Source organism: Nicotiana tabacum, chromosome 11 (assembly GCF_000715075.1).
Source record: "Nicotiana tabacum cultivar K326 chromosome 11, ASM71507v2, whole genome shotgun sequence".
Classification (NCBI taxonomy): domain Eukaryota; kingdom Viridiplantae; phylum Streptophyta; class Magnoliopsida; order Solanales; family Solanaceae; genus Nicotiana; species Nicotiana tabacum.
This window is the reverse complement of record NC_134090.1, coordinates 13,994,039-14,021,364: the sequence shown is the minus strand read 5'-3', so window position 1 is coordinate 14,021,364 and position 27,326 is coordinate 13,994,039. Positions and strand designations below refer to the sequence as shown.

Below are 27,326 nucleotides of genomic sequence, written 5' to 3'. Positions count from 1 at the left end.
ACGGACTGAGCGCAGATCCTTGGTGTAACCCCATAACCACCGGGAAAGGTTCTGAGTCACTTCCCACAGTTCTAACCTGAGTCATAGCTCCATCATACATATCCTTTATCGCCCTAATGTAAGCCACCGACACACCTTTCACCTCCAGATACCTCTAAAGGACGTCCCTATGGACCTTATCATACACCTTCTCTAGGTCAATAAACACCGTATGCAAATCCCTCTTCCTATCCCTGTATTGTTCTACCAACCTCCTGATAAGGTGGATAGCTTCCGTAGTAGAACGACCCGGAAGGGTTAATGTCCCCAGCAGAGTCGCCAGAGCTGTCACACCTCCTTTTTGCGCGCCCGCCCCGAAGGGTTGAATGCGTGAGGGTGTTTTTCCAATTTAAGTGACAATATTCGAAATGAGATTATTAATTTAATTCAGAGTCGCCACTTGGGAAAGGTTTGGCTTTTGGTGTCCCAAGTCACCGGTTTATCTTGAATCCCAAATCGAGGAAAATATTCGACTTTCCAAATGAAGTCTGCGAACCAGAAATTCTAAGTAAGGAAATCTGTTGACCCGAGGGAAGGTGTTAGGCACCTTCGAATCCCGTGGTTCTAGCACGGTCGCTTAAATGTTATAATGGCTAGATATCTGATTTAATACATGTTATTACTTATGTGCTTTCATTAAGTTTAAACCGCTTTTATTATTATCATTTTTATAGAATTGCAATGTCGTGAAAATGCGTCTCGAACCACGTCACAGTCAATGCACTCATGGTTGTTAATACATTCCGACTCCGTTGAGATTTGAATTTGGGTCACATAAATGCGCACCCGAGTTTAAGAACGTAATTTAATTAAGTCGCGCCTAAAGAGTCTAACGCGTTTATTGTCTTTGGGGAAGGCAGTGAAATTCACTAAACAGTCCATCCCAAATTCTAAGTATTTTATTGTGACCAGTTATTGAGGGCCCCGCAATTTGCATTGTTTTATTTGGTGAGGCTCGTCTCATTTTATGAAAGGATAAACCTACAATGACTACATTTTTTCTATTATGTCTCTATAAAATGAAAGAGAAAAGATCTTAATTTATTTACATGCTTGAGTTGTTATAGTCGGGTTTCGAATATGATTCATAAATTCTGAAAAATGATGCAAGCAGGGCAGTCCGTTGCCAATGCGGGCCCAGGCCCAACGTGTATGACATAAAACTAGACGTGAGCCGTCTTATTCACATGTTACTACCTAGTTACATTATACTAGGCATGTTCTCAGTTTGTCAAATTAAAAAAAAAAACTTAGCAATCTAATTTTAATCCTAAACCATTTACATGCTGAAATTAACCAATATTACTAAACAATATTCCTACAAGTTCCGAAATGGTCTATTCGTTTGATTTTTAACTAGACGGAGTTACTACACCATTCATTTGTTTTTAGGCAATATATATAGATAGTTCATCCGTTAAACTATCGTCAGATGTTCCACTATATATATTAAATAGCTACATGATTCTGATTTTTGTAAGCTAAATAATTTATATATACAAATAAAAATCAGAATATAATAAAAATAAATTTAGAACTTCAACTCTTCATTTTTCGTATTCATGCTTCCTGTTTCAGTTTACAATAATCAGCGTGTCAGTTGTGTACCTGATATTGGAAGCAAAAGAAAAGGGAGATCAGCAGAAATTCAGTAGCATACAACAACAGCAACCCCAACAACCAGTAACAACCAGCAACGAGAAACTTAGTGACAGATTTTAAAATCGAGACAAAAATCCAGAAACAACAACAACAATCAACGGACATAAACAAAGGGAATCTTTTCAGATTTTTGAAAGACTAATTAGTGTTTAACCCTTAATTTCTCAATCCGTATATCAGAATATTTGGATTGTATATCAGGTGTATATTCTTCTTCTTTTGAATTTCCAGAATGTTTTTTTTTCTAAATTCTTAGTATTTTTTCGGAATTTTCTCTCTCTTAAAATTTTCTTCTGTCCTCTCTCCCTAAATCTGATTCAAGTCCCTCTATTTTTTCCCATCCCAAACACTTAAATCAATTAAAAAAACCACCACTTTCTCCTACCAAACCCACTATCTTCCCACTCATCCCCCACTACATTAAACAAATATATCAACTCAACCCATTATATCTTGTCCCCCATGCCTACCATAAACAATTATCATATTCCCCTCCACTACATCTTGTCCCCCATGCCTAATATAAACAATTATATCACCCACACCCCATTACATTTTGTCCTTCATGCTTAACATAAAGAATTACAAAAAATATTTAATTGCCAAACTACCCCTCTGACCTTATTGCAATTACCATCTTACCCTTGAACGTACTGCAATTTACCAAACTACCCCATCAGCTATAACAAATCAATTAATCAAACTCAACCAAAATATAGCCAGTATGACCAATTCTACACAAATTCAAACAACAAATCATATGAACACGATTTCTCAACCAATTCAACAACAAATCACATGAACACAAATTGAACAAAATCAAATTAATGTGCATAAATTAACCATATTGGGAACCAATCCTGGTTAACTTAGGCCAAAAATTGATGAGCAAGGAAACAACAATATTAACAACACAATACATGATTCATACTAAATCAACAAATCAAAAACCAAAACATAAACTCACATTAAATCACTGGATTAAAAATGACCTTCAAACAAAGATGAACATGAATTAAATCTATTTTAAACAACAAAACATGACGGATTCAAATGACTAAACCAACATATTTCCCTATTACAACTAAATTCTTTTAGACAAATAATAAAACAAAATCGAAGAAGAAACAATTATGAATTTAAACTTGAATCTAACAAACATTAACAATTTCTGAAAAAATACATAACACATGAAACAAACTGAAAATAATTAATTAAACTTCAATTTGAATCTAACGAACATTAAACTAACAATTTCACATGAACAAACTGAAAAATTAACAAAACAATGAACACGAACAAAACAAAAATCAAATATTTACCGATTTTAGATTTGATAACATCAAAATAAAATACGGACAAAAGTGAAATTCAAAAACTACTAACCGGATCGAAACGACGAACAACGACTGACCAAGATGAACTCGGATGGACTGTTTTGACGACCCCAACCAAAACTCAAACAAACGACGACGAAGACGAACCTAAGAAGCAACTGAAGGAAGTGAAGCAGAAGAACACAACCATGGGAGCGATGAAGCAGCTGCGGGCAGCATGGTCGTCGATGGGGTTTGGGTTTAGGTGTGAAATGGATGGTTGGCCATCGAGGAAGCAGCAGATACAGCAACGTCAGCTGCCATGGTATAAGGAGGAGAAGCAGCGGCGACGAGCCTCGATGAAGCTGGAAAATGCAGCAGCGACAACAGTTGTCCATGGCTGGACGTAGCGAAGAAGAAACAGTAGCAGCTGGCCGTTTGTATGGAGAAGACGACGAAGCAGTGGCAGCGCCAAAAAATGGAGGAAAAGAAGTAGCAGCAGCGGCGAAGAGGAAAGTACGCAGCAGCAGCTAGCAGGCAGCAGCAGGTCGTTTGGTTGTTTAAATGGTGGACGCGGGCAGCAGCAGCGTCGAGGAAGGGGGGCAGTCGTCGTTTGAAGCTAGAGCTTGAGGGGTCGTTCATGGCGAGGTGTTGCCTTCGACGAAGAAGATGAAGACATGGCGACCAACGACCATGCGAGCTCATGCTCAAGCTCGACGAGGCAGCGACGATGGTCGTTTGGAGCGTTCGACGATGGTGTTGGAGCTTGTTCTGGGCGTGAGGAGGTGGAAAGGCTGCCATGGTTGTGTGTTTTTGAGTTTGGGGAAGAAGAAGATAGGGGGGGGGGATGGTTTAGGTTCTTAGGGTTTGGGTTTCTTTTTTTTGTTTTGTTTTGTGTTGGACCAAAAATGAAAAAATGAAGATAGGGGTGTTGGGTATTTGGGTTAATGGGGCGGACCGGGTCGACCCGCGTGGAGATGGACCGGGTCATCGGGAAAGGTTGGACAATTTTTTGGGCTCGTGGTTTGAAATTGAAGAAGAGGCCCAATTCCGATTTTCTTTATGTTTTCGCTCTCTTTCTTCTTTTATTTTTCTAAAACTAAATTATAAAAATACTTAAATTATTATTAAGAACTAAATTATGTTATAAAAGCGCAAATTAACTCCCAATAACAATTAACGCACAATTAAGTAATAATTAAGCATAAAATTGTATAATTGGACATTAAATGCTAAAAATGGAAAAGATGCCTATTTTTGTAATTTTTAATTTTTGTAAAACAAACTTAATTAGTAACAATTATAGAATTAAATCCTACATGCAAAATGCGACATATTTTTTGTATTTTTATTAATTTACCAAATAAACATGCACAGACAAATACCAATAATTATCCAAAAATATCACAAAATTGCACACCAAGGAAAATCATTTTATTTTTGAATTTTTTGGGAGTAATTCTCATATAGGGCAAAAATTACGTGCTTACAATTATATCTCTAGAAAATGTGTCTACTCTTCCCATTGAAAGATTTATTTTCTTACAATAGTTATTGTACTTTGGCAATCACAATTCATCGATATAATTATTGTCAGTTTAATTCACCAAGAGGTTGCTTAATCAACCTCACTTCTAGGCAATTTAATACCATAACACCCACCAAAAGGTGATCACACAATCACTATTGAGCTTTTCTCATTTGAATAAAAAATTCAATATCATCACTATATCCTTCTAACAACACACAACCCAGTAGAATTTCACTAGTGGGGTCTAGGGAGGGTAGAGTGTACGCAGACCTTACCCCTACCCCAGAGGGGGTAGAGAGGCTATTTTCCGGAGATCCTCGGCTCAGATACAATCTATGACAACAAAATCTGAAAAATAATATCAGAAACGTGGGAGACAATGAATAAATGGAAAAACAGTAACACAAATATTATGCAAAGGTATGAAACAAAACATAAATCGCTAGCAGTGCTAGACAAAACACTATCATACTCATCGGTACAAAGAGGGAAATCGGGACGAAGAGGAAAACTGCTCGACTACCCTTTAACCTACAACCCTAATGCTCGACCTCCACACCTTCCTATCAAGAGCCATGTCCTCGGAAATCTGGAGTCGCGCTATGTCCTGTCAGATCACCTCGCCCCAATACTTCTTAGATCGCCCTCTACCTCTTCTCGTACCTGCCAAAACCAACCGCTCACACCTCCTAACCGGGGCATCTAGGCTTCTCCTCTGCACGTGTCCGAACCATCTAAGTTGCTCTTCCTGCATCTTGTCATCCACCGGAGCCACGCCCACCCTCTCATGAATATCTTTATTCCTAATCTTATTCAGCCTAGTGTGCCCACACATCCATTTCAACATCCTCATTTCTGCTACTTTCATCTTCTGGAAATGTGAATTCTTGACTGGTCAACACTCAACCCCATACAACATGGCCGGTCTGACCACCGCTCTATAGAACTTACCTTTGAGTTTTGGTGGCACATTCTTGTCACACAGGACTCCAGACGCTAACCTTCATTTCATCTACCCACCCCAATACGGTGCGTAACATCTCCGTCGATCTCCCCATCTCCCTGGATAATATACTCTAAGTACTTAAAACTTTCTCTCTTGAGGATGACTTGTGAGTCAAGCCTGACTTCCACATCCCCTTCCCCTGTCATGTCGCTTAACTTATATTCCACATATCCTTCTAATACAGTGGAATATTCACATACAAAATACTAAATCATAGTAAGTAAGGCATAAAATCATCTCAAATGAAATGAAACTTGACTTCTATACAAGTGCCTTTTGAAACATCTTTCAACACATATAAGAATTTATTTTCTTTTGGTATCTTCCATTCTCAAATACCAAGGTAAAATTTTCTAAACATAAAAGCAACTTAACTTCTACAAAAATATCGCAAGTTAGTAGGAAAGGAGTCATAATTCAATAATTTCTTCACCCAAATTACTAAAAGACCCAAAACAAAATAATTTTTCACAGCCAGAAATACAACTCATTTTTATCTTCCAATATAAATTTCTGCAACAACAAATCTCAATTTTGTTAGGCTTCATTATAATAATTTTAATAAATATTTTTCCTCATTATTTTCCTTATGATCAGGCTACATAATTATTGGCAATACATTCTCGACCCCCACACTTTCAAAAAATTTACGTTAAGGGGATAATCTATTTATAGCTTAGGAGTTCTACTTTATAAATAACAATCTAATAATATAACTTTATTCCAAAGATCATCAGATTGACCATGCAATTCATTATTTATTCTCATGATCTTTGACAATAGAATAATTAATACCATATTGCCTCTTCAAGATATTATGAGAACACTCACGATCCAGGGAACTACAAAAGCAGCTCTAAGACCTACGAAATTAAAGTGCTGTGTCTTTCACAATGCAACATATACACAGAGTAACAAACTACAAATCCATGCATATTAGCAACTAATATATAACTATATATATTCTAAAATTGGAAGGACATCATATGTATCATCTATCATATGTATCATCTTGAGGCCAAAGTTCATCTACCTATTTTATTCCCAAGAATAAGCAGGAAATAACATAAATTTAGGAGGTATTAGTCCAATTACGCGTACCTTATAGTTAAATGTTATGTCACATAAAACATGTCAAGTGGAACAAGCTACCATGTTTAAAGTCTACCAGAATCCAATTTTAAGGTCCAAAAGTACGAATACAACAGCAACAATGCAGAAAACGTCAACGTGAATAATATACTTAGTTCGTATTCTTCCTAAGAATAAAGTGGTAAATTAGCATCAACAACAACATTAGTAGCATTATTCCCCATAATAACGTGGAAATATCCTTAAGATTGTTAGAAAAATTGGTTACGGAAAATATGAATTAGCTTGAGATGTGTCAAGAAAACTGTCCTTAAGGATATTTCGCCCACACAATGATCAATAAAATTAGGCGTATCCCTCAGGATTCAACAAGCTCTTTCAGTTATTAAACTGGGAACAGAACTAACAGAAGACTCAAGAAAGAAACCCAACATATAGAAGGAAGAAGATGATTCAGAAAGTTGCATTAGAAAGTGTATCTTTAGCTCTTCAAGACCATGTTTATATAGGTGTTGCTCCAACGGCTAGTAACGACTAGCTTGGCTCTATTAATTGTAACATAACTTACTAAATAATAAGTAGATGTAAATAATATTTCAAAGAAAAAAAAATTTCCAAACCAAGATGGACATTACCTTTTGAGATATCACTAATTTTCCAACAATACCAAATACCAAAAACTTCGGTTTCTGTATGATAATTCAGTATTTACCAAATTATGCACAACCCTATTTAAATCTATCTCAATCCTTCATTATATATAATAAAATAAAAGTAAAAACATAATTTAAGCAATATGTAAATGTGTCTGTGTGTATAATAGTAAAAATATATTAGAAGTTCTCCATAGGTTAATTGGCCTATAAATTTATGATAAGGCAAAAAGATTCATATTAAAACATAGAACCAAAGTAAAAACTTATTATACGACTAAAACATACTTTAATGACCAAAAAACAAAATAGAATCCATTGCAAGACAATCCATTTTGCTTGAGCTGCAATCTAATTATAATCACATCATTACACAAAATATAGCAATTTTTCAATAAGGATAAACAGCTGCAAAATTCGTTTACTCGTATGAGTATTTCTTTTAACTTTGTGAGGAGAAAAAGAGAGGAGAAAAGTACCTATAGAAGTAAATAGAAACAACAAAATTTATAAGTTATAGCAGCACATATTACTTTATAAAATAAGAAGAACAAAAAAGAACAAATTGCACCTCATCAAAACCAAAGACATCAAACACTATTCACCATAATTTTCAGATGGCTTTAACTATTTTACCACCTGCAACTTGGCCCCATTTGCCCAGCCACGAGAAAGGGCAGCCCGGTGCACTAAGCTCCCGCTATGCGCGGGTTCAGGGAAGGACCAGACCACAAGGTCTATCATACGCAGCCTTACCGTATATTAGGTTGTTCCTACGGCTCGAACCCGTGACCTCCTGATCGCATGACAGTAACTTTACCGGTTACGCAAAGACTCCCCTTCTTCCCCAGCCACAAGCTCAAACCTAATATATAAATCTCCTTATGACGTGATATTCTCTACTGTGTCTCATCTATCAGAAAGTTTTAGCACCCTTCATACCATTGTACTTAAGCCCAACTCACAGACTCAAAAGACCAGTCCTTTCTGATATTGTCTAATCATCCAATTATGAATGAATTAATTCATAGTTCTAATTATCAATCCAACTAGGAACCGGAACCGTTGCAGTGAACTATAGCTGAAGAATAAGCAGTGCATTACTCGAAGCAATTAGTATATAAGACTAGACTATCAATAAGTAGAAGAGAGAGGAGGAGGGGGGAATGAAACAAGCAAGCTCAAAGCTTTGGTAAATACATTTTGAAACCAAAAAACTGGCGAGTAATAGATAAACTAACAAGAATAAGAGGTTGTAACATGATAACGGAAAAAAGGAAAAGTGTCTTCGATCATATAAAAGCAAATACTAAGTAAGTAGTTTTGGAGAGATCAAACTTTCTGTAAAAGCGAATCCATTCTGAAAGCTATTAGCTCGAGGCCTCAATCCAAATGGTCCTCTGGACGTCCTAACTGACTGCCCGTCAAAACCCCTGCACCAGAATAGGACTTCACCATCCGCAAACCTATATTTTGGTACGACTTTATATATCCGGGATCTCCTACAGTAAACAATGCATCCCAAGATTTATTGCCACCATAGTCTTTCAATACCCATAACTTAAAAGTGTTCTCCCGCAAAAAATCATAAGTAGAATAAACACAAAGCATTTCTTCCAATACTGAAACGCAAATATTATGCAAAAATATTTCTGGCAATGGTATCTCTCCGTATACTTCATTTGAAATAATAAATGAAACAACAAAATAATTTCTCGAAATACCGACCCAATGAAATGCCCCATGTACAAATGCCAAAGAATGCGTACCAAACAACTCGTTGTGAATGTCACGAGGATGTTTATCAATTTTTCTCCACGAACCACTTTTCAGCGCAAGAATTTCACTAGTACTTTGCGACCATTCTCTTTCTTCTCGTCAACCTTAAGAATCTTATAGTCACCGCTAGTTGAGTCATAACCCAATCCCAAACAAGAAACTCCCTTCGGTGGAAATTCTGGATCAGGAAGTACTATTGATTCTCCTGTCGAGGGGTTCCATAGCACAAGTATGTGGTGTTCATCAACAGTATTATCACAAACCTCAATAATAACCAAGCCATCATAACAACAAGAGATTGAGCAATACCACAATTAAGAGTCTGAAGGGCAATCAAGTTTTCGTACATCCTCAACCCGTTGAACCAACGTTAATGGACAACAGCATACGGAATATATACCATCCCCAGGGCACAACTGGCAAATGAGAAATTTTTGGGAATTTTCATCATTCTTGGCATGATTGAGATGCGTCATCTTAAAGTAAGGCCCGGAGATCAATGTTTTCCAAAAATTCGAAACACATTTGAATCGAAGAAGAGACTGCACAGATAACCTGCTAAGGATGTCCATAAGTATTTCCTCTTGAAAGTGAACTTCCATTGCCTGGATAGAACAAGAAAGTGCTATCAGTCAATTTATTTTTAAAGTATTCAAATAATAGACAAATTCAGTTATTTACCAAGAGTTTAGAAACACCGCAACCATGTTCAGCTAAAATTTCTCACGATGTCTAAGATATTTTACCAATTTAAGTCTAAATTAAACATGGAAAATACACCTTTTAGCCATAACAATTATCTTATTGATTCCCGGGGCGGTGGCATTCTTGAATGAAGTCTATCCGAACCGAATTAGCACTTCTCAAATCAGGCTAGGCCTCTCCAGCTGAGCTGGGCGCCGGGGCCTTGGATGCGCTAGCGATTGGCACATAGGGGAATGGTTGCCCGAGTTTCTCGGCCTGATATCCTGCACCTCGCGTTCATGATATCTACATTCAAAATCTAAGTCCAACCAACAAACCTCGATAAATAAACTCAATTGTTACACCCTGAACTAACCTGATCAACAATATTTCAAACTCATTATATTTTTAAAGTTAAGGGGTTTATATCTACTATTTTTTTTGCAATTTTAGTGAATTTTTACACTTAGATATATACCCCCGCGCCAAAAGTACTATGAATGGAGGCAAAAAAGAGAAATAAATCTTCTTATCCGCCTAAATCTTGGTGGGCAAAGTTAGAGGTCGTTTGGTTGGAAAGAAGTTATCCTAGGATTAATTATCCCGGGATTAATTATCCCGAGATTAGTTATTCCACCTTTTCATGGGGATATAAAAACACTACAATCTCGGGATAACTAATCCCAAAATTAATTATACCACAATTTTCTCCCAGTCAAACGTGGGATAAGCTCTTCTTAAATTTAGTCCCGGGATTAATTACTCCGTATCCCTCGTACCAAACGAGCCCTTAAGGTGTAAAACATGGAGGAAGTTTTTGCCCAGACTTTTTATATGTATTATGAAATTTACTGAATATTTATAAATATTTAAATGTGAATCCAGTTATTACTGCATATTAACTTAAGATAACTATAGAAACCATAAACTTCAAATCTTAAATCCGATTCTGCGTAAAAGTTGACTCAAACACCACTATTGTTACAAAAAAAAAAAACATAAATACCTTTGCGAATATGATTGAGAGGTACTGATTTCTTCTTCTGTTGGGGATTTGCCCTTTGTGTCCTATTTGGAGAATTTGAATGGTAGGGTTTATCTTCTTCTCCTATTTTAGCTTTGATTGAAAAGTTTCGTCTTTTTTGGAGCTTTATTTGAACGCTGTGTTATTTTTATATTGCCCAAGGAGTGCGCGGTTAGGCCGGTTCAAGTTGTTTTTTCCTTTTAACTTTTTTTTTCTTTTTTAGTTTTGATATGATTGGTAATTTCTTTTTTCCCTTTTAGCCAATGGTATTTTATTATTCGAACTCTAAAATCATTGGCATAACAATAGTTCAACTATCTAATATTTGTGTTAATTTCAGTTTCTTAACTTTTAATAAGAAATAAAAATTTGTTTGTTCAAAATATGTAAAGGATCAAAATCAAAAAGGTTTTTTGTTTTCTTTGAAATAAAATTCAATAGAAATGTGTTCAAAACATATTAAAAATGTTCTCTCTTTTTCTTTCAAAATTCTTCAAAAAGCATTTCCTTTTGTGATTTTTGTCAATAAATTATGTAAACTCAAGAAAACATAATTATCACTTATTAAAAAAAGATAAGATGAAACTATATATATATATATAGAAGATTTGAAAGAAAAGGTGTAAAAATTGAATGTTAACAGTAAGTCGATAAAAGCATTATCAATGAACAATAGTAAATAAGTATACCTAAAATGAATAAATCAGTTTGTGTCTTAGCTATAAATGGAATTTGTTCCATTTCACTTTACCACATTCATGAACATTACACCATCCCAAAAAGAAAAAAGAAGAGGAAAAGAATGGAGAGAATAATTGAACCAAATTAATACTCCTGTCCTGTACCATCATCGTAAACAAATGAATCAACAATTATTGGAGTGCATTAATCTATACTAAATCAAATTAGAAATTATTACAGGGGCCATGAACCATGATTTCCCGTCCTAAACACAATCCAATAACTATAAGATCGAGAAAAATTATTTCATATATGGTTGCAATAGGCAACTGACCAAGTAAAAATGAACTGTTTCTAAGAAACTTATAAGCTTTGACAAAATGACTCATTCTGCAGCTTTAAGGCATATAAAATGCATACACGAAAAAAGGGATGTATAATATTTTTGTCACTCCTCGTAACAAGATTTTCCTGATAACATGGAAGAATGTAAAAGCGAAATCTGTCGCTTGAAGATCGATATACAGCTTTATGAACCTAGAAATTTGATTAGGTAAATGTCAGAAAGAGGAAATACCACTCTAAAAGAACTTGTTTCGTATAGGATAGAATTAACTTACTAATGCTTCCCGTCATGGAATTGTGCATTTTTTGATGACTTGAAAGTTTCTAAAAATTGTTTTCCCTTCTGCAACTCTTGTTTCTGCCTAGACCTGTTCCATTTGTGCTCTGCAGCCAGTATCTCTATTATTCGTGGCAGTGCTCGCTGTGCAGCATCAGTGTCGAGGAAGGCAAGACGACATCTTCTAGCTACAAAATCTACAGCGGATTCACAGTACTCTTCCCGAGCACAGTAGGCAACCTCAGCTTCCAAGAAAGGGTATCCATGTGCCAGTCGTTTTCCCAAATTTTCGTTCTATCATGCAGATCAATCAATTAAGATGGAATCTCATAGAAGTAGTCATGAAAATGCCAGAAAATAACCTCCTCACAAATTGACTTTGAAGTGAAACATTAAGGAGCCAATTGAACAACTTTAGTATAAAGTACTTTGAGAAACTCTTGTCGGAAAAAATTGTGCAAAAAGAAAATGTGCTTGGAAAGTCGTACTTTTATGAACATTTTCTGAGCGTTGTGCGAGTAGAAAAGAACCTTTTTCTTTGAAAGACGCTCAAACCTTTTTTTTTTCTTTCAATAGCTTCTTGGAAAAACTTAAATAAAAAAGTACTTTGGAAAACTCTTTTGCATGATTATAAATCTTCCATGACAAATACCTTGTAAAGATCTTGAAATCATACCGAGGGGCTGTGAAATCGTGTTCGTTTTCCTAAAGTATTTTCAAAATTCTGCTTGACACATGATTGACAAGAGCTATAAAGACAGAATGTCTAATCGACCTTGCATTTATCATGCATCCGATTCAACAAGTTCTAGTACCTACTGACAGTACAAGATTCTCAAAACAGCAAAAGTTCTTATTCCAGAGTGATACTGCCATGACTCTTTCATAACATAGGAAGCTTCAAAAATCAAAATTTACTCCATATGCAAGTGTTGTTGAGAATGAATTTTAATTCAAAGTTGATATGCTCCTCTCCAAAGAATGAACTAGTGTCTAAATCAGCAAGCATGTTATTGCCTAACACCTTTTATGTTTAGTTTTGTCCTCTTCATGTATTATAGAGTAGTTTGTATTGCGATGAACTACCTTAAGAAGCACTTAACATAAAATGATTAAGGTCAGTATAAAGATATATACCCAAAGAGCCAGCAGAAAAAGGAACAGTTGGAACTAAGAAGAACGCGGACCTGAGCTATAGCAGCCACTCGTTCAGACAAAACACCATATGCATGAGATAGATGTTTAGCAGCAGCGGTGTCCATCACTCCTGGAACAACCTTTCCTCCATGTGACCTTTTCATGCGGACATACTGTTGAGCAAGTATCGTAAAAGATGCAGGTTCCCATCCATCTGCACCTATAAGTTGTAGGTTGTATGTCAAGCATTTATTCGCTGGGTTCAATTTTCCAGATTTTATAGCCGCATCAACCGCATCTTCTGCCATGCTGAAATGGGTTAAACCTTCAAAATCTTAACAATGGAGAAAAAGAACTTAAGCAATGGACATTCACAAGATAAGCAGATCTTGGACCGACAACCTTGTAAACTTGCATATTGATCTATGATTTAAGCCGTTTAAAGGAAAGCTCCAAAGATAAAGGAGTATCAAAGACTCAAACAGTGAGCTAACCTTGTCAGCCTTGAAGAGAAAGATTAGGAGGTGTTCCATTCTAACTTGCGTTTGGATTAGAAATTTTTGTTGGGGCTCTGCAAGAAATGGATTCTATTTCCTTTTTTTCAGAAAACAGTTTAGTGGTCAGATTCAGTTTTTAGGAAAATGGTTTTGGGTTTGGCCTTTAGATAGTATCACTATAACCACAAAACGTTTTCTGAAGCTTTCACAGGGGTGAATTTTTTAATATATAAAATCAAATTGATTTCCCCAAGATGGTGTAAGAAACTATTAAATTCTATAAATTTATTAAACCACCTAAACACCTTCAAATGTTACAAAACGTATCTCCTAATAGTATATTTTTATTGAAGAATAAACACAAATTTCCAAGTTAAAAGAAAAACACGACTATGGTCCAAATCGCAATTTGGCTGAAAAGGGGGCACCCAAAAAAGAGGAAGCTGAACCACTGTTCTCGGAACAAAAAACACCCCCTCTGCTTCGTGTATAAAAAGTAGCCTAAGCTGCTTTCCAATTGAACAGAACTGCACCATTACAAAAACAACTTGGGCTTCTTTCTCATCCAAACAGGCCTCTTTCCAATATTGAAATGGATCCGTATCTCTCAAGACAGCTAATACTACAACCATTAGTTGAGATGTATGTTACCTTCTATATGTAGTCCATTTTCCACCGGTAATTGTCACCAAACCAGGATGCTCTTCAGCGACAACATGATCTCTGGAGATGCTCTCTGTACTCTTTGCCTTGGGATCAATTGCTAGAGGGCGGATACCACTCCAAGCAGATAGGACATCAGTACGCCGTACCTAAATTTGAAATCTAGCATCATTCTCCATAAGAAAGAAAGAACGAAATAGGTGACACATAGAACAAGAAAAACCGTATAAACTGGCATTTTGGTTGCCCTCAAGAAAACAGGGAAAATTAACATGCAAATACAGGATGACAAACATGCTCATTGTATTGACAACTTCAACGCTGCTCACTGAAACAAGAAGCTCAAACCTAGGAAAATCCATAAGCTACTGAGAAATTTTGATTCAAGTATTGAGCAAGTCTGTGCAAAGGAAATGTTTCCCTCCCATCAAGAGTGTCACCACATACATAACTGCTAACAAGCCCACTAGTGAAGTTCCTATGTCTCACGGACCAAAAGATGGACCACGTTAACTGCTAAAAAGCTCATGATATGCCCTTTAAATTCATGTCATTCACAAAGTCCTTTTGTCTTCTATCTTTTTTACTTTGTCCTTTTTCTGCTCCTCTCTCTCTCTCTCTCTCTCTCTCTCTCTCTCAATATTTCCCTAGGGTCAGACATTTTCCTCTGGGATTTCTGGGTCCTCACACAATTTGTTGGCTACTATATTCGCTGGAGTTGAGATTAGTCACTAAGTTTTCCCATGTTGTCAATACAATCTTTTAACACATTAAAATATTATTCACAAGTCCTACACACCACTCCGAGGGACTTAAAGCTCAGTTTCAGGAAGAAGTTTTGTTATCAAACAATATAATCAAGAAACCGTCATCCACTGTTTGTAAGTTAACAGTGGAACAAGATTTTGCAAATTACAAAGGAGTCTCTGTTTCTAGTTTCTTTTGGTGTACTCATGAGGTCCCTACTTGTATAGAGGATTGGACCTCCTTTGTTGAGAACCATATTATGGTGTAGTTTCTCTTCTTTTGGTATAAGTATTGTAGATGAGATTTCCCCCAATTGTTAATAAAATTATTTACCTTATCAAAAATAAAAAAGTTAACATGGCTTTGATGGATATGCATACGTGCAGCTTGACCACAGCAGTACTACCATCTAATTGTGGAGTTAGCAATTTACCCCAGATAAGAAAGAGGATCTGTATTTGTTTATCAAATACAAATTTGGCAAATAATTCTTTATGCAATATCATTTATATAACAAGAAGATCTTACCACACACTACAGTTACCAGAATCTACTTCAAACTCGTTGGATAGCAAGACTAGATCCCTATTGGAATATATAATAAATGGTCCATGATCTATTCATGGATTCAATACAATATACATCAGACTCTGGCTTAACTGATTGTTTAGTCAGTAATCCAAGATATCACCTGTAGATAATCTACCAAATAGCCGAAAATAGTATATTGAATATCTCCTAGGCATTTACTGGAATAGCTTAAGATGTTTCATTTTCATCCAAAAACTTCAGCTTCTTTACATTGATTTTGTTCAATTAAAATGCACGAAAAGAAATGATGAGATAATAGTTAGCTCAGTGAAAGTGATAGAGGAAAATATAAACCTATATTCCAGATGCCCAATGAAGAATAGCAATTATATAAATAATTGGCTTACAAGGATTTAAATTAGAGGCACTCTATGATATTAAGAGAAGGGAATAAAGATGAGGATTGCTATCATGTTACCGACATCAACACACCTTAACATTAAGATAATCAGAGATGGCATCCAAAATGAATTCAATCTCATTCTCATGAGGTTCTGGCAGCATCGTTATGCTGGTGTTTGAATCAGTAGTACCAGCTACTGTTCTACCCAACCATGGAAGCATAAAAACCACTCGACCATCCTTAGTTTTCGGGACAATTAAGCCCATTCCGTCTGGAGAATAGTAATCAGGAAGTACAACATGAACACCACTACTGGGACAGATCATGGGTTTTGCATCTTTATCAGCCAACTTCCGTACAGCATCACAAAAGGGCCCAGCAGCATTAACAACAACTTTTGCATATGCATCAAACTCCTTACCTGTAAACTTTAACCTAGAGTGAGACCTTAGAGACGGATGAGTAACACACGAACAAAAGGAGCAAACCATAAGAGGTCAAACTGATAAATTGTACTAAAAGCATTTCTAATCGTCTAAAAATTGAACAGTCACACACAGGGACATATATAATTGGGTTGGCAGTGTTCTAAGGACGAGTGATACACCTAAGATATCTTTTCTATTCACCCCTCCCCTTTTTGTCGTCTTGACCAACTTTCTGCTATGTTGAACCAAAACCTAGTCTAGGTCCAAGGAAATGGGAAGCTGAAGTGTCAGCACCTAACTTGTTCACACGTTTATCCATACAGAAAATGTAGTGTTCTTTTTTATCAAGTTGTGCAAGTAAAGCCACTATAAAAAAAAATTCTTTCTCAAATCAGGAAATTAAAAGTATATTTAACAACCTTAATGAGCCATGCAGGATTACAAGGTAACTGTAACCAGTGAACTGAGTAGGAAAACAGATTCTAACTAAAATTCATGAAGTACCTGACAAGTTGTTCCGAATACGTGCACCAATTATTCTACCATCACCCTCATCTTTGAGAAGGGATACAACCTCTGCATGGTTAAGCACTGCTGCACCAGCCAAAGCAGCAGAGCATGCTATTGCAACATTGAGGCGCGAGTCGTTCATTTGTCCATCATAATATACCACAGTTCCCTTCAGAGTTTTATCTTTACCATTTCGTGCAAGGGTAGGAAACAATTCAACAGACTCTTGTGCAGAATAATACCTAGACAAATGCAGTAGGTGTCGCCCCGCGACCAGATCATACATTTTCAGGCCGGCCCAGTAGTAGATCGCTTCAAACCAATCAAAACAAGGAGTCATGCATGGTAAAGCATGACAAAGGTGCGGAGCATTGTCAATGACCTGTTTACGCTCCTCTAGGGCATGGAAAACTAGCTTTAACTGCCCGTAATCTAAGTTGAAAACTGCTTTCTCCAAATAGCGAACTCCTGAAACATGGGTCTCAGGATAAGCAGTTTGCACATCTTAGAAAAAAGAAGGTAACCATGACAAATGAAGGACAGATTCATGGAAATATCTAACTACTAATTCAGAGATGCCTCAATGAAGAAATCAAAAGGGACCCTAAATTCCTCAGTAATGTTATTCACATTATCTGCAGGGTCAAGGGAAATCCATTCTCAAACCACCAAGCATTTAAGGTAGTACAAAGAATAACGAGTTAACCTGTAAGGCAGTCGCTAGCTATACCATTCAAAGCTTAGAGTGGTCTCATAGAAGAGAAAACAAGATAATTTGATATGAGAATCTTAACTCACTGGCCTTTTCTTTGATTTTTTTGCCCTTCCCCAATTCCCTGGTCGAGATGCACCTATTATTTTGGAATTGATAAAAGTTTTAAAGGGCTAATGGCTAACGAAAAGTTGTGAGAGAGACAAAGCACCTATTGCAAATGGTTTTAGAGACAATGTCCCCAGGCTGAGATAAATGTGAAACATTTTATACCGAGCAGTGTCATTTGAAAAGAGTCTTAACTCTTCCTTCATCGTGCCTATCCCAAAGAAAAGCCAGAGGCTAAGGATACATTGGAGTTTTGGCCTATTAGTTTGTTCTGGAGTATATGCAAATTGCAAAGTAACAGCGAATGTATTAGCAATGAGACTTAAAGATGATGGATAATCTCATATCCACATTTTACCCATCGCAGAAAAAAAATCTCATATCCACATTTCAGAATGCCTTTGAAAAAAGAAGAATTTTTTTTTGACGAAATCTGAAAGGAAATAAGCAAGTGGATTTAAGATTAGCGGAGAGTAGGGAGAGTAGGGATAGTCATGCAACTTGGATATCCACAAAGCTAACAAATCATATAATCTAAAAGTTCCTATTGAAGATGTTTGGGAGAATGGTTGAAATAGTTTCATAGATGATTGTGGTTGATCCAGTTACACACTCTGAACATATTTTTGACACCGCCTCGGTAAAATATTGACTAATAAAAATGGCTAATGACTTTGATTTCAGTAGTTCCAAGGAGATGAAAACATCAAGATTAATTCCCTAGGGAAAAAATGGGAGGCATAATCACTTAGATAAAATATTAAGAAATCACGCAACCAAGTAACTACTGAGCATACTAAATTGATGAATTTAGTAATTCTTCTCCTATTGAAACTCTTGAGATTCTAACAATAATAAGAGAAGCTTCCTAATCCTTTCTCATGTACCCTGTCTAATGAGAGATACATATGTATCCAAGCTCCAAAGCCAACATTACAAAGAAATTTCAGTTGGATATTTTTTTTGATATTACTGTATAATTATCTCACAAAGTCTTTCTCTTCAGTCCAAATTTGCCTTACGTTGCCAACTCAGACGCACAACAATAGATGCCTCGAGTAACAATGTTCCTAACATCAAGACCCCTCCTCCTCAAGGATGGCTCCCAGAATTTCTAGAAAAATAGACAAAAATACTCTCCAAGAAAGTTTTCATAAAGACATAAATCATACTAAATCAACTTTTGAGATTTCACTTTAAACGTAGTTATTAGCAGTATTGTCAAAGGCGAAAAGCTCTACAAAGCGCTCTAGGTCTATTGAGGCTTTAAGCGCACTTAAAGTGAGGGCTTCATAAAAAAAAGGCACAATGAAAGAAAAAAAATAAAAATATATTTGTAATTCAAGAACAAAGTAACAAAATCATTTATAGTGCTTCCCTTAGAACTTGATACACTTATTTTCAATTATATTTGTTGTTTGGTGCCACTTGATTAAACAAAGAACTCGTGGGCAATGAGACGCAAGCCTTAGTGCCTTGCCTTACGTTGAAGCTCAACTTAAGCGAGGCGAAGCGCCCTCCTTGAGCTTTACTGAGCTTCATGGCTTAAGCGCGCCTTAAATGAGCCTTTGACACCACTGATTATTAGCGCCCCAAACAAGAATATATAGTGTAGCACGCAGCAAAGATATGGTGTCCCAAAACTAATGTTGCTTGCCTATTATAAAGATACTACACAAGTTCCAAATTTAAAAGTTCCATCTTCTATATTAGGTTGTCCTGAAATTGTGTCCACTTTCATACAAGGGAAAATGATGATCCACACTCTTCAGTTCTTTTTAATATCTTATTATTATCAAAAAGAGAATTTGTACCCGACTATTATTTTTAAAAATTAATTTTAAAAAGAAAGCTAGCTTTTATTCTCATTTTAATCTATGGACACCACTATTTTTTTCACAAGTATTACCTCATCCCTAAGCTTGAAACTTTTATTTATGAGTTTAAGATCTATGCACTAAAGGTGTAAGACTTTTTTTTATACAATAAGGTCACTTAAAAGATAATTACATATAACTCTATTTAATAGCATTGATTGTTAACCTAGAAAAATTGTAAGTAACCTGCTATAACATGTGTAAAAAGATCATTGTCGGTTTGTACTAATCCCTAAGCTCGAATCACTTTTATTTATTTATTTATAACTGACTAAAAAATGACTACGCGTTAGCCAATATTCCAATAGCTAGGTATTGTGGACATCATATAGGAAATAAAAGCTGGTATCTCAATCACAATTCAGTTCCCATCAACTATATGAATCCCCTATATCCATAAGCAGATTCCTCGTAACTGAATTAACTTAAGCCTGGTATACCATATCGGTAAGTTTTTGCCTGCACGTAGCGTTTACACCAAATCAAGCAATTTAACCATAGCAATTAAAATTAAAGTGAGAATATGCATCACTTAAGCATGATGACTTTAAGAAAGACACGTGTTATGAATTCGTTGGATTGACATAAACACTGGATGCCTACACATCAAAATTGATGAAATTTTAAAGGCTAACCTCCATGAATTAACTTAGTGGACCTTGAAGAAGTGCCAGAAGAAAAATCATCTCGTTCGACAAGGCCAACACGGAGCCCACGCGTTGCAGCATCAAGTGCGACACCGCAGCCGGTGGCACCGCCACCGACAACAAGGATGTCGAGAGGATTTGACAAGCTGGAGCCGATCAGAGCCGCTTCCTGAGTGGCTCGAGACGGAACTACGGCGAAAGGATCAGCAATTTTCCGGCGGAAGGTGTCGAGTGCAGTGGACTTGTCGCCGCGGTCGTTTGATGAGAATGAAGGATTCCGTACAATTGTGTATGCTCCACCGGCTACGACGGCGATAGCGCCGAGACGACGGAGGCGAATGGAGGTGGCCATACGGTGGTGTAGAGGTGACGAGTATGGAGTGACCCGAAGATGGAGCTGAGATTCTGAAGATTGAATTGCTTTGCATTTTAAAAGGTCGCATTGGGAATCGAAAAATGGTATGTGCACCCTCTCAAATGACTAGAATACCCTTTTACGTAAAGTCTCGTGCTATTTTTTTTTTTTTCCTTCTGAATTTTTTAAATATTTGCCCATTTTTTAAGGGTAGAGATAATGTGAGTGGAATACATATCTATGTGCGTTTTAAAGCTTCAATTACTTATGGTTGGGGCGATAATTATAGCAAACTTAAGAATGATAAATATCCCACCTACAAAGAGTAATTCAAAGGAATTAATAATTTTTCATATTCTTCTATAGGTTTAAGTAATAGAATTCTCGTAAGAGATACAAAATGCTAATAGGATAATGTACTAAATGATATTTAGCATGAATTTATGAGTTTACTCCGTCCAACAAAATAATATATTTGTAAATCTTATTGTAATATATATATAGTATATATTTGTTGTGCATATTAAACTTATTAACATGTGAAAAATCAGTTGTAAATTTATTTTGCAAAATTTCTTTGCACTTTAACTTTGTGGTTTGAGACTTTGAGTTGAACACTTTAAACTTGATGGTCTTTTAATATCTAAATCTTTTTCATTGTCTTATTTACCTCAAAATATAGCTTTTATGGCTATGTTAACCGTTAAGTAAAGTTTTTTATAAAAAGAAATGGCAAAAATTCACAATGATGGACCAATTTTGTCATTATGTAGTGGAATAAGGACATAAAAGTAATTAAAATAGTGGGTCAACTCTTTCCACGGCTGCCGCGCAGAAGAAGCATGGGCTCGTGACACGCCCACACACTTTTTATTAGCGCTAACAAACATATTGCTAACTGTTTCCCAAATTCTTCTACTTTTGAATTTTCAACCTCGTAGTTTGAATTAATGCCTTTCCGCCCCCAACTCAAGTTTCTTGTGATCCTATTCAATTCATTGATTCAACAAAATTACTTGTTTCAATTTGCTTCAAATTACTTGTTCCATTTTTGCTTTTATGGACGGATTTCCATTCAAATAGATGTAAGTGGTAACCATGACTGTACTTCTTTATGCTGATTTTCGATGAACTTTTTTATAATTAGTGGTGTCGAGTTAGTTTGTGCGCACCTCTATTAATTCCACGGGATGCTTATCACTTAGTGTGTTTTGTCTCCGCTGGAATTTGAACCTGAGACATCATGGTTCTTTATGCTGATTTTGATGATTTTTTTTTTTAATAACTGTGGTGTCCGAGTCACCTTGTGCGCACCTCGACTAATTCCACGTAATGCCTATCACCTAGTATTTTTGTCTCCGCTAGAATTTGAATCTAAGACCTCATAGTTCTTTATGCTGATTTTCGATGATTTTTTTTATAACCGTGGTGTCCGAGTTAGCTTGTGCGCACCTCGACTAAATTCCACGAGATGCCTATCACCTATTAATATTTTTGTCTCCGCTAGAATTTGAATCTGAAACCTCATGGTTCTCAACCCACTTTATTGACCACTAAATCACACCCTTGGGTGCATAATTACGGGGATGATGAACAAAGATTATCAAAAAGATTAACCCAACTGAGTTGGTTTAGAGAAGATCAAGGGTTGAATTTCAACCACAAGTCAATTTAGACAGCACAAAATTAAGTTTTGACTTCAGTGCTGTGTAGCAAATGAAACAAAAATAATCTTGTTACTTTTAAGCTATAGCGAGTAAAGTTCAGTGATTATACTGTTATAATGCACAAGATTCAGCTATATTAACAGGACAAAAAAGTTTTGTAACTTCATTGTTATAATATATTAAAATACATAATAATATAAGAAAATTTTACACTGTCGGTCTAACGATTTTTTTTATACTACCAGTAGATTTTGACATGTTATAACAAGTTATTAACTACATTTTATGTTAACAGATTAATATGCTATGTATAACTTACATGTTGTAAGTAATCTTAACTAAAAAATTTGTTCAATCAGTGCACAGAAGTTAAACTAAAAAATAAACAAGGATTGGAGCTGGTTACCGAGTGTCAAAGCTTCTTTTCTAAGGCCAGCTCATTGCACTAAGCTCTTGCTATGCGCAGGGTCCGGGGAAGGGCTAGACCACAAGGGTCTATTTTATGCAGTCTTACCCTGCATTTCTGCAAGAGACTATTTTCACGGCTTAAACTCGTGACGTCGTGGTCACATGGCAGCAACTTTACCAGTAACTTCAGCTTGAATGTACTTTTCTGATTCCAATAATCCTTAGCAACCTGAAATGGTAGAGTAGTGTGTAACACTTCGTAATGGATTGAACACCAACAACAACACACTTTCTCTTCATTTCTCATATTCAAAAGTGGAAATTACAGTGCTTACTTAATCAAAAACTATAAAGAAAGTATAAACAACAAGTTTATACATCTACAAACACTGATTTGAAAAATAACTCATTGCCCCTGGATCAAGCTGTCAAAAAGAAGATGAAAACATACATATAGAGGTACAGTTTTATATTTTTGTACATACGTAGACACAGTCGTGTAATTACTGGATCGTCTGACCTCAGTTCTCAGGTTGAATTTATCCTTCACTGCTCAATCTAGGTGTCATGAATCAACTGCATCAACTCGTTGGAGAAGTTCCAAAACACTTCCGGCTTTTCTTTTGGCTCTATCAGTGCCATTCTCGGACAGTTCCTTCAGTACCTCTTCTACTCCAAGATCCCTAGCTACCTTTAAGTTCTGTACATCACCTGTACATAGAGACCACAAAATAGCTGCAGCATTTTCTCGGTTCCGAGGAGAACCTGTCCTAATTACCTCAACTAAGATGGGGATTGGCTCAGCTTGACCAATGGCTGCCTTACCCTCCTGATGACTTGCAAGTATTGCCAATATTGCGAGTGCTTCATCCATCATTCCACCCCCGGGATCTTTGAGCAATCTCATTAGCGGTGGCACAATCCCTGCCCGTACTGCCCTCACCTTGTTTCCTTGATAGATTGAGAGGTTGAATATAGCAGTGGCTGCATCCTTCTTTCCCCTGGGAGTTCCCTGACAAAGCAAATCAATAAGCGCTGGGATAGCACCGGCGGCTCCTATTGCCACTTTGTTTTCGTCAACCACTGATAAGCTAAAAAGGGTAGCGGCTGCATTTTCCCTTGCTTCCATGCTTCCGTTTCTTAGTACATCTACTATATCAGGTATAGCACCAGCATTTACAATAGTTCCCTTGTTAGATTCATTTATGGATAGGTTAAGGAGTGCCGTGACAGCGTGCTCCTGAGTACGAGAATCTGACGATGAAAGCAGTTCAACAAGCAGAGGAATTGCTCCGGCTTCAGCAATGCAGACTCTGTTATCAGCATTTCTTTTGGCCAGCAAACGGAGCTCACCAGCAGCTGCTCTTTGCTGTTCCGGATTACCATTGGCAAGTTTTTGTAACAACGCATCAATAGCAGCACGATCACAGTCCGAACCACCAGCTCCAGACCTTTTGTTCCTACAATTTCCTTGGTTTTTAGGCAGCTCAACACCATTGTTCTCACACCACAAGGCAATCAGGCTCTTCAAAACATAGTTTGGAGTCAATGCGGTGTGCAACAATGTCTGCTGAGTCTTAGGGCAGGTCTTGTGTCCTGCATCCAGCCATTTCTGGATGCAAGACCTTTCATAGGTCTGCACGTGAAAGAAAATCAGACAGCAGTTAATCTAAGCAAGTAATACGAGGAGCAATTAATTTAGTCCTATAATTCGTCAAGGTAAAATGAACATTAAGAAAATAAAGGCACTAAACCTGTCCGGTAGACACAATAACAGGATCTTTCATCAACTCAAGTGATATTGGACAACGAAAATCATCTGGAATGACCGGAGATCTGTGCTTAATCATACTCTTGTCACCCTCAAGGACATCCATTTCAGGATTCCCCGTCATTGCGCAGTCCTTTAGCTTTCTAAGGAGGAATGCAATCGTTTCAAAGCACTCTTCGGGAACTCCACCACTAGAAATGACCATGTCATGGATGGCAAGTGACTCCTTCTTTAGATCATTTACGGTCCTGAGATGCAGCTTCTCTGACAGCCGTTTAAAAATCATGGAATCGGGATCTTGTTCCCTTTCAGCCATAGCTAAATCGATTACCAGTTGCACATCTGGTGATTCCATCTTTCCTTTTGCTCTTTTAAATTGAGCATGCACAAGTTCAATCTATAAGAAACCAACATTATAAAGATTTTCAGTAAAGCAGAACAGACATTGGGCATAACTATTAAAAGGATTGGTAGATGAAGTACTTGTTCTCGAACTTCCTCAGAAATATCAAGCTTGTTGTAAGGAATGTGGCTTAGTGCATCTTCAATTTTCTCTGTTACATTAAGAAACCTTAGTGATATGGTGTCCATCTGCAGAGCCTGCAATATGCAAAGCACAGGTGACATTTAGGAAATATGAAGCAAGAGACAATGTCTTTCATGATGATAATACGTAGCAGCAAGACACAACGAGCTTTGATTATACTGCACAAAAGTCATCCTCGATGCAGAGTGTAAAACTACAGCAGAGAGCAACTACATAAGATTCATTTGACCCCTGAATTATGGAAGTAGAGATCGGATACATATCTATACTAACAACTGCTTGGTGCAACATTCGACATCTTAAGAGAACCACAACTATTTGAATCAAATTAGGTTCACACGGATGAAACTTTACCAAGGCAGGCATAGATCATTGATTTGAATCTCACTGCCACCTGTCAACAAAAATATTTCCTCATACTCGGGCAAAGGAAAAAAAATAGGCCAACACGTGAGGAGGTGTGTCAAAGACCAAAATAAATAATGGAAGTGTTTCCTACCACTTTAATCTTTTACATTTTCACGCAATTCAACAACAACTAACCATTGTTAGCTGAGAAAATTCAAGTATCAGATGTCCTAATAAAATGAATCTTCCCTATGAGAGATCCTAGGAACAGTTTGTTCTATTTAAAGCTCATAGAATACAGTACTCTACAAAAGCTTCAACTTACAAGGAAAGATCCAATGTTTCAAGCCACGGCTGTCATGATGAATCTACCAAAAGAAAGATGGAAACACAACTATATGAAGATGAGAAGTAGCCCAAAACAAACTATGTAATTGTTTAGAGGTCCAAAAAAAACTATATGTGAAGTAGTTCTTATATATGATTCAACTTTGTCCTGGTTGACAAATATGTAGGACAGTTACCGACCAAACTAAAGCTAAATTTCACCACAGAGAGAACAAGGAAAGAGTTGAATATCACATTGATCTTTCCAGCAGCCACACAATCAGCAAAACATAGTAGTTCAAAAAATTGATTGTTCCTATATTTACATGCAAAAATTGATTACTTCTAATACTTTGACATTTACCAAACAAAGCAAAATCGTCATAGATCATGTAACATTTAAAGATTAAATTAGAAAACAATACCTGAAAAATCTTACTGCCTTCATTGACAGATTTGAGAAGCTCCAAAGCTGAATTAAGAGCAATTCTCAACAACTCAAGCCCATGAACCACATCATCTCCAACCTCAACAACATCACTATCTTTCATTTCCTCAACTAAAGGGCTCAATAGCTTCACCCTTCTCACCAAATTACTGTACATCCTCTTAGACACATTCTTGCACTCCGGCAAACCCGAAACGGTGTCGATTAACTCCGTCAGCTCATTGATTAAGGCCTCTTTCTCATGATCCATGTGTGCACCTCCAACAAACCCCTTATAGAAAATGGATTCTTTAATCAAATTGGGAAAACCCCGGTTGGAAAAATTGAGTCTTTAATAAAATTGAGGAAAACCCCAGTTGGAAAAATTGAATCTTTGATAAAATTGGGAGAACCCCAGCTGAAAAAATTGAATCTTTAATCAAATTGGGAAAACCCCAGTTAGAAAAATGGAATCTTTAATCAAATTGGGAGAGACCCAGTTGGAAAAAGAGCAATAATTTGGCAAATCTTTTCTGAGTTGGTGGTTGGTGGTTGAGTTGACTGGGGAAATTACAACTGATCTTCACTAATTTTTTGGGGGAAAATTTTGAGAAAAGCCATGAGGTTTTGGGTTCTTGAGATAATTTTAAGAAGAGCCAGCTCAAACAATTGATTGAATTTCAGGAATGAAGAGAGAAATTCAAAGCTCTGTGTGAACATACAAAGGAAACTGAGCAGGTGAAGCAAAAGATGAAATGACTATTGATTGGTGGAGTTTCCGCTTAATCATTTTAAAAGGAGTTATTATTAATACTAGTATATTTTTCGGGGTAGATTTGACAGATATAGTCATGATTATGAAAACTAATAATAATGAGAGTAATAGTACAACTAAGCGGTTTGTCCAATAATCAATGACTTTTTTATCTTTTTTATTTTGGTTGAGAATAAGTATTTTTTTACATTATCAATACTGCATTAACTTTATTTTTCAAAAACTTACCTTTGTTTATATATTTCAAGGTGTCAAGTTAACAATATATAGATTTTAATTAAAGATAATTTAGTCAAGATACATTTTTTTCTCTGTGAATTAGTATTTTTTTAAAGGATATGTCAAAAGTCAA

General features: G+C 36.5%; 2 protein-coding genes and 1 pseudogene across 3 annotated transcripts; all 3 read right to left on the bottom strand.

Annotated features, from left to right (window-relative positions):
- Window positions 1-8,399: 8,399 nt before the first annotated feature.
- Window positions 8,400-11,047, bottom strand: LOC107806862 (F-box/kelch-repeat protein At3g06240-like; annotated as a pseudogene).
- Window positions 11,048-11,601: 554 nt separating this feature from the next.
- LOC107806864 (glycerol-3-phosphate dehydrogenase SDP6, mitochondrial) lies at window positions 11,602-20,776 on the bottom strand. Of its 2 annotated transcripts, XM_075224807.1 has the most exons (7): window positions 20,338-20,776; window positions 17,000-17,473; window positions 16,157-16,488; window positions 14,375-14,535; window positions 13,277-13,535; window positions 12,088-12,383; window positions 11,602-12,004 (listed from the first exon to the last, which is right to left on the bottom strand). In XM_075224807.1, coding segments are annotated over exons 1-7 (1,887 nt in total). In that variant the 5' UTR covers window positions 20,702-20,776; the 3' UTR covers window positions 11,602-12,003. The 2 variants fall into 2 exon arrangements, with proteins under 2 accessions (XP_075080908.1, XP_016486623.1); XM_016631137.2 differs by lacking the exon at window positions 11,602-12,004 and having other exon boundaries at window positions 12,087-12,383.
- Window positions 20,777-23,046: 2,270 nt separating this feature from the next.
- On the bottom strand, window positions 23,047-26,988 carry LOC107806863 (U-box domain-containing protein 14). Its single transcript, XM_016631135.2, has 4 exons — window positions 26,198-26,988; window positions 25,034-25,150; window positions 24,534-24,947; window positions 23,047-24,415 (listed from the first exon to the last, which is right to left on the bottom strand). The coding sequence occupies exons 1-4, from the start codon at window positions 26,468-26,470 to the stop codon at window positions 23,345-23,347; spliced, it is 1,875 nt and encodes a 624-aa protein (XP_016486621.1). The 5' UTR covers window positions 26,471-26,988; the 3' UTR covers window positions 23,047-23,344.
- Between the last annotated feature and the right edge of the window lie 338 nt (window positions 26,989-27,326).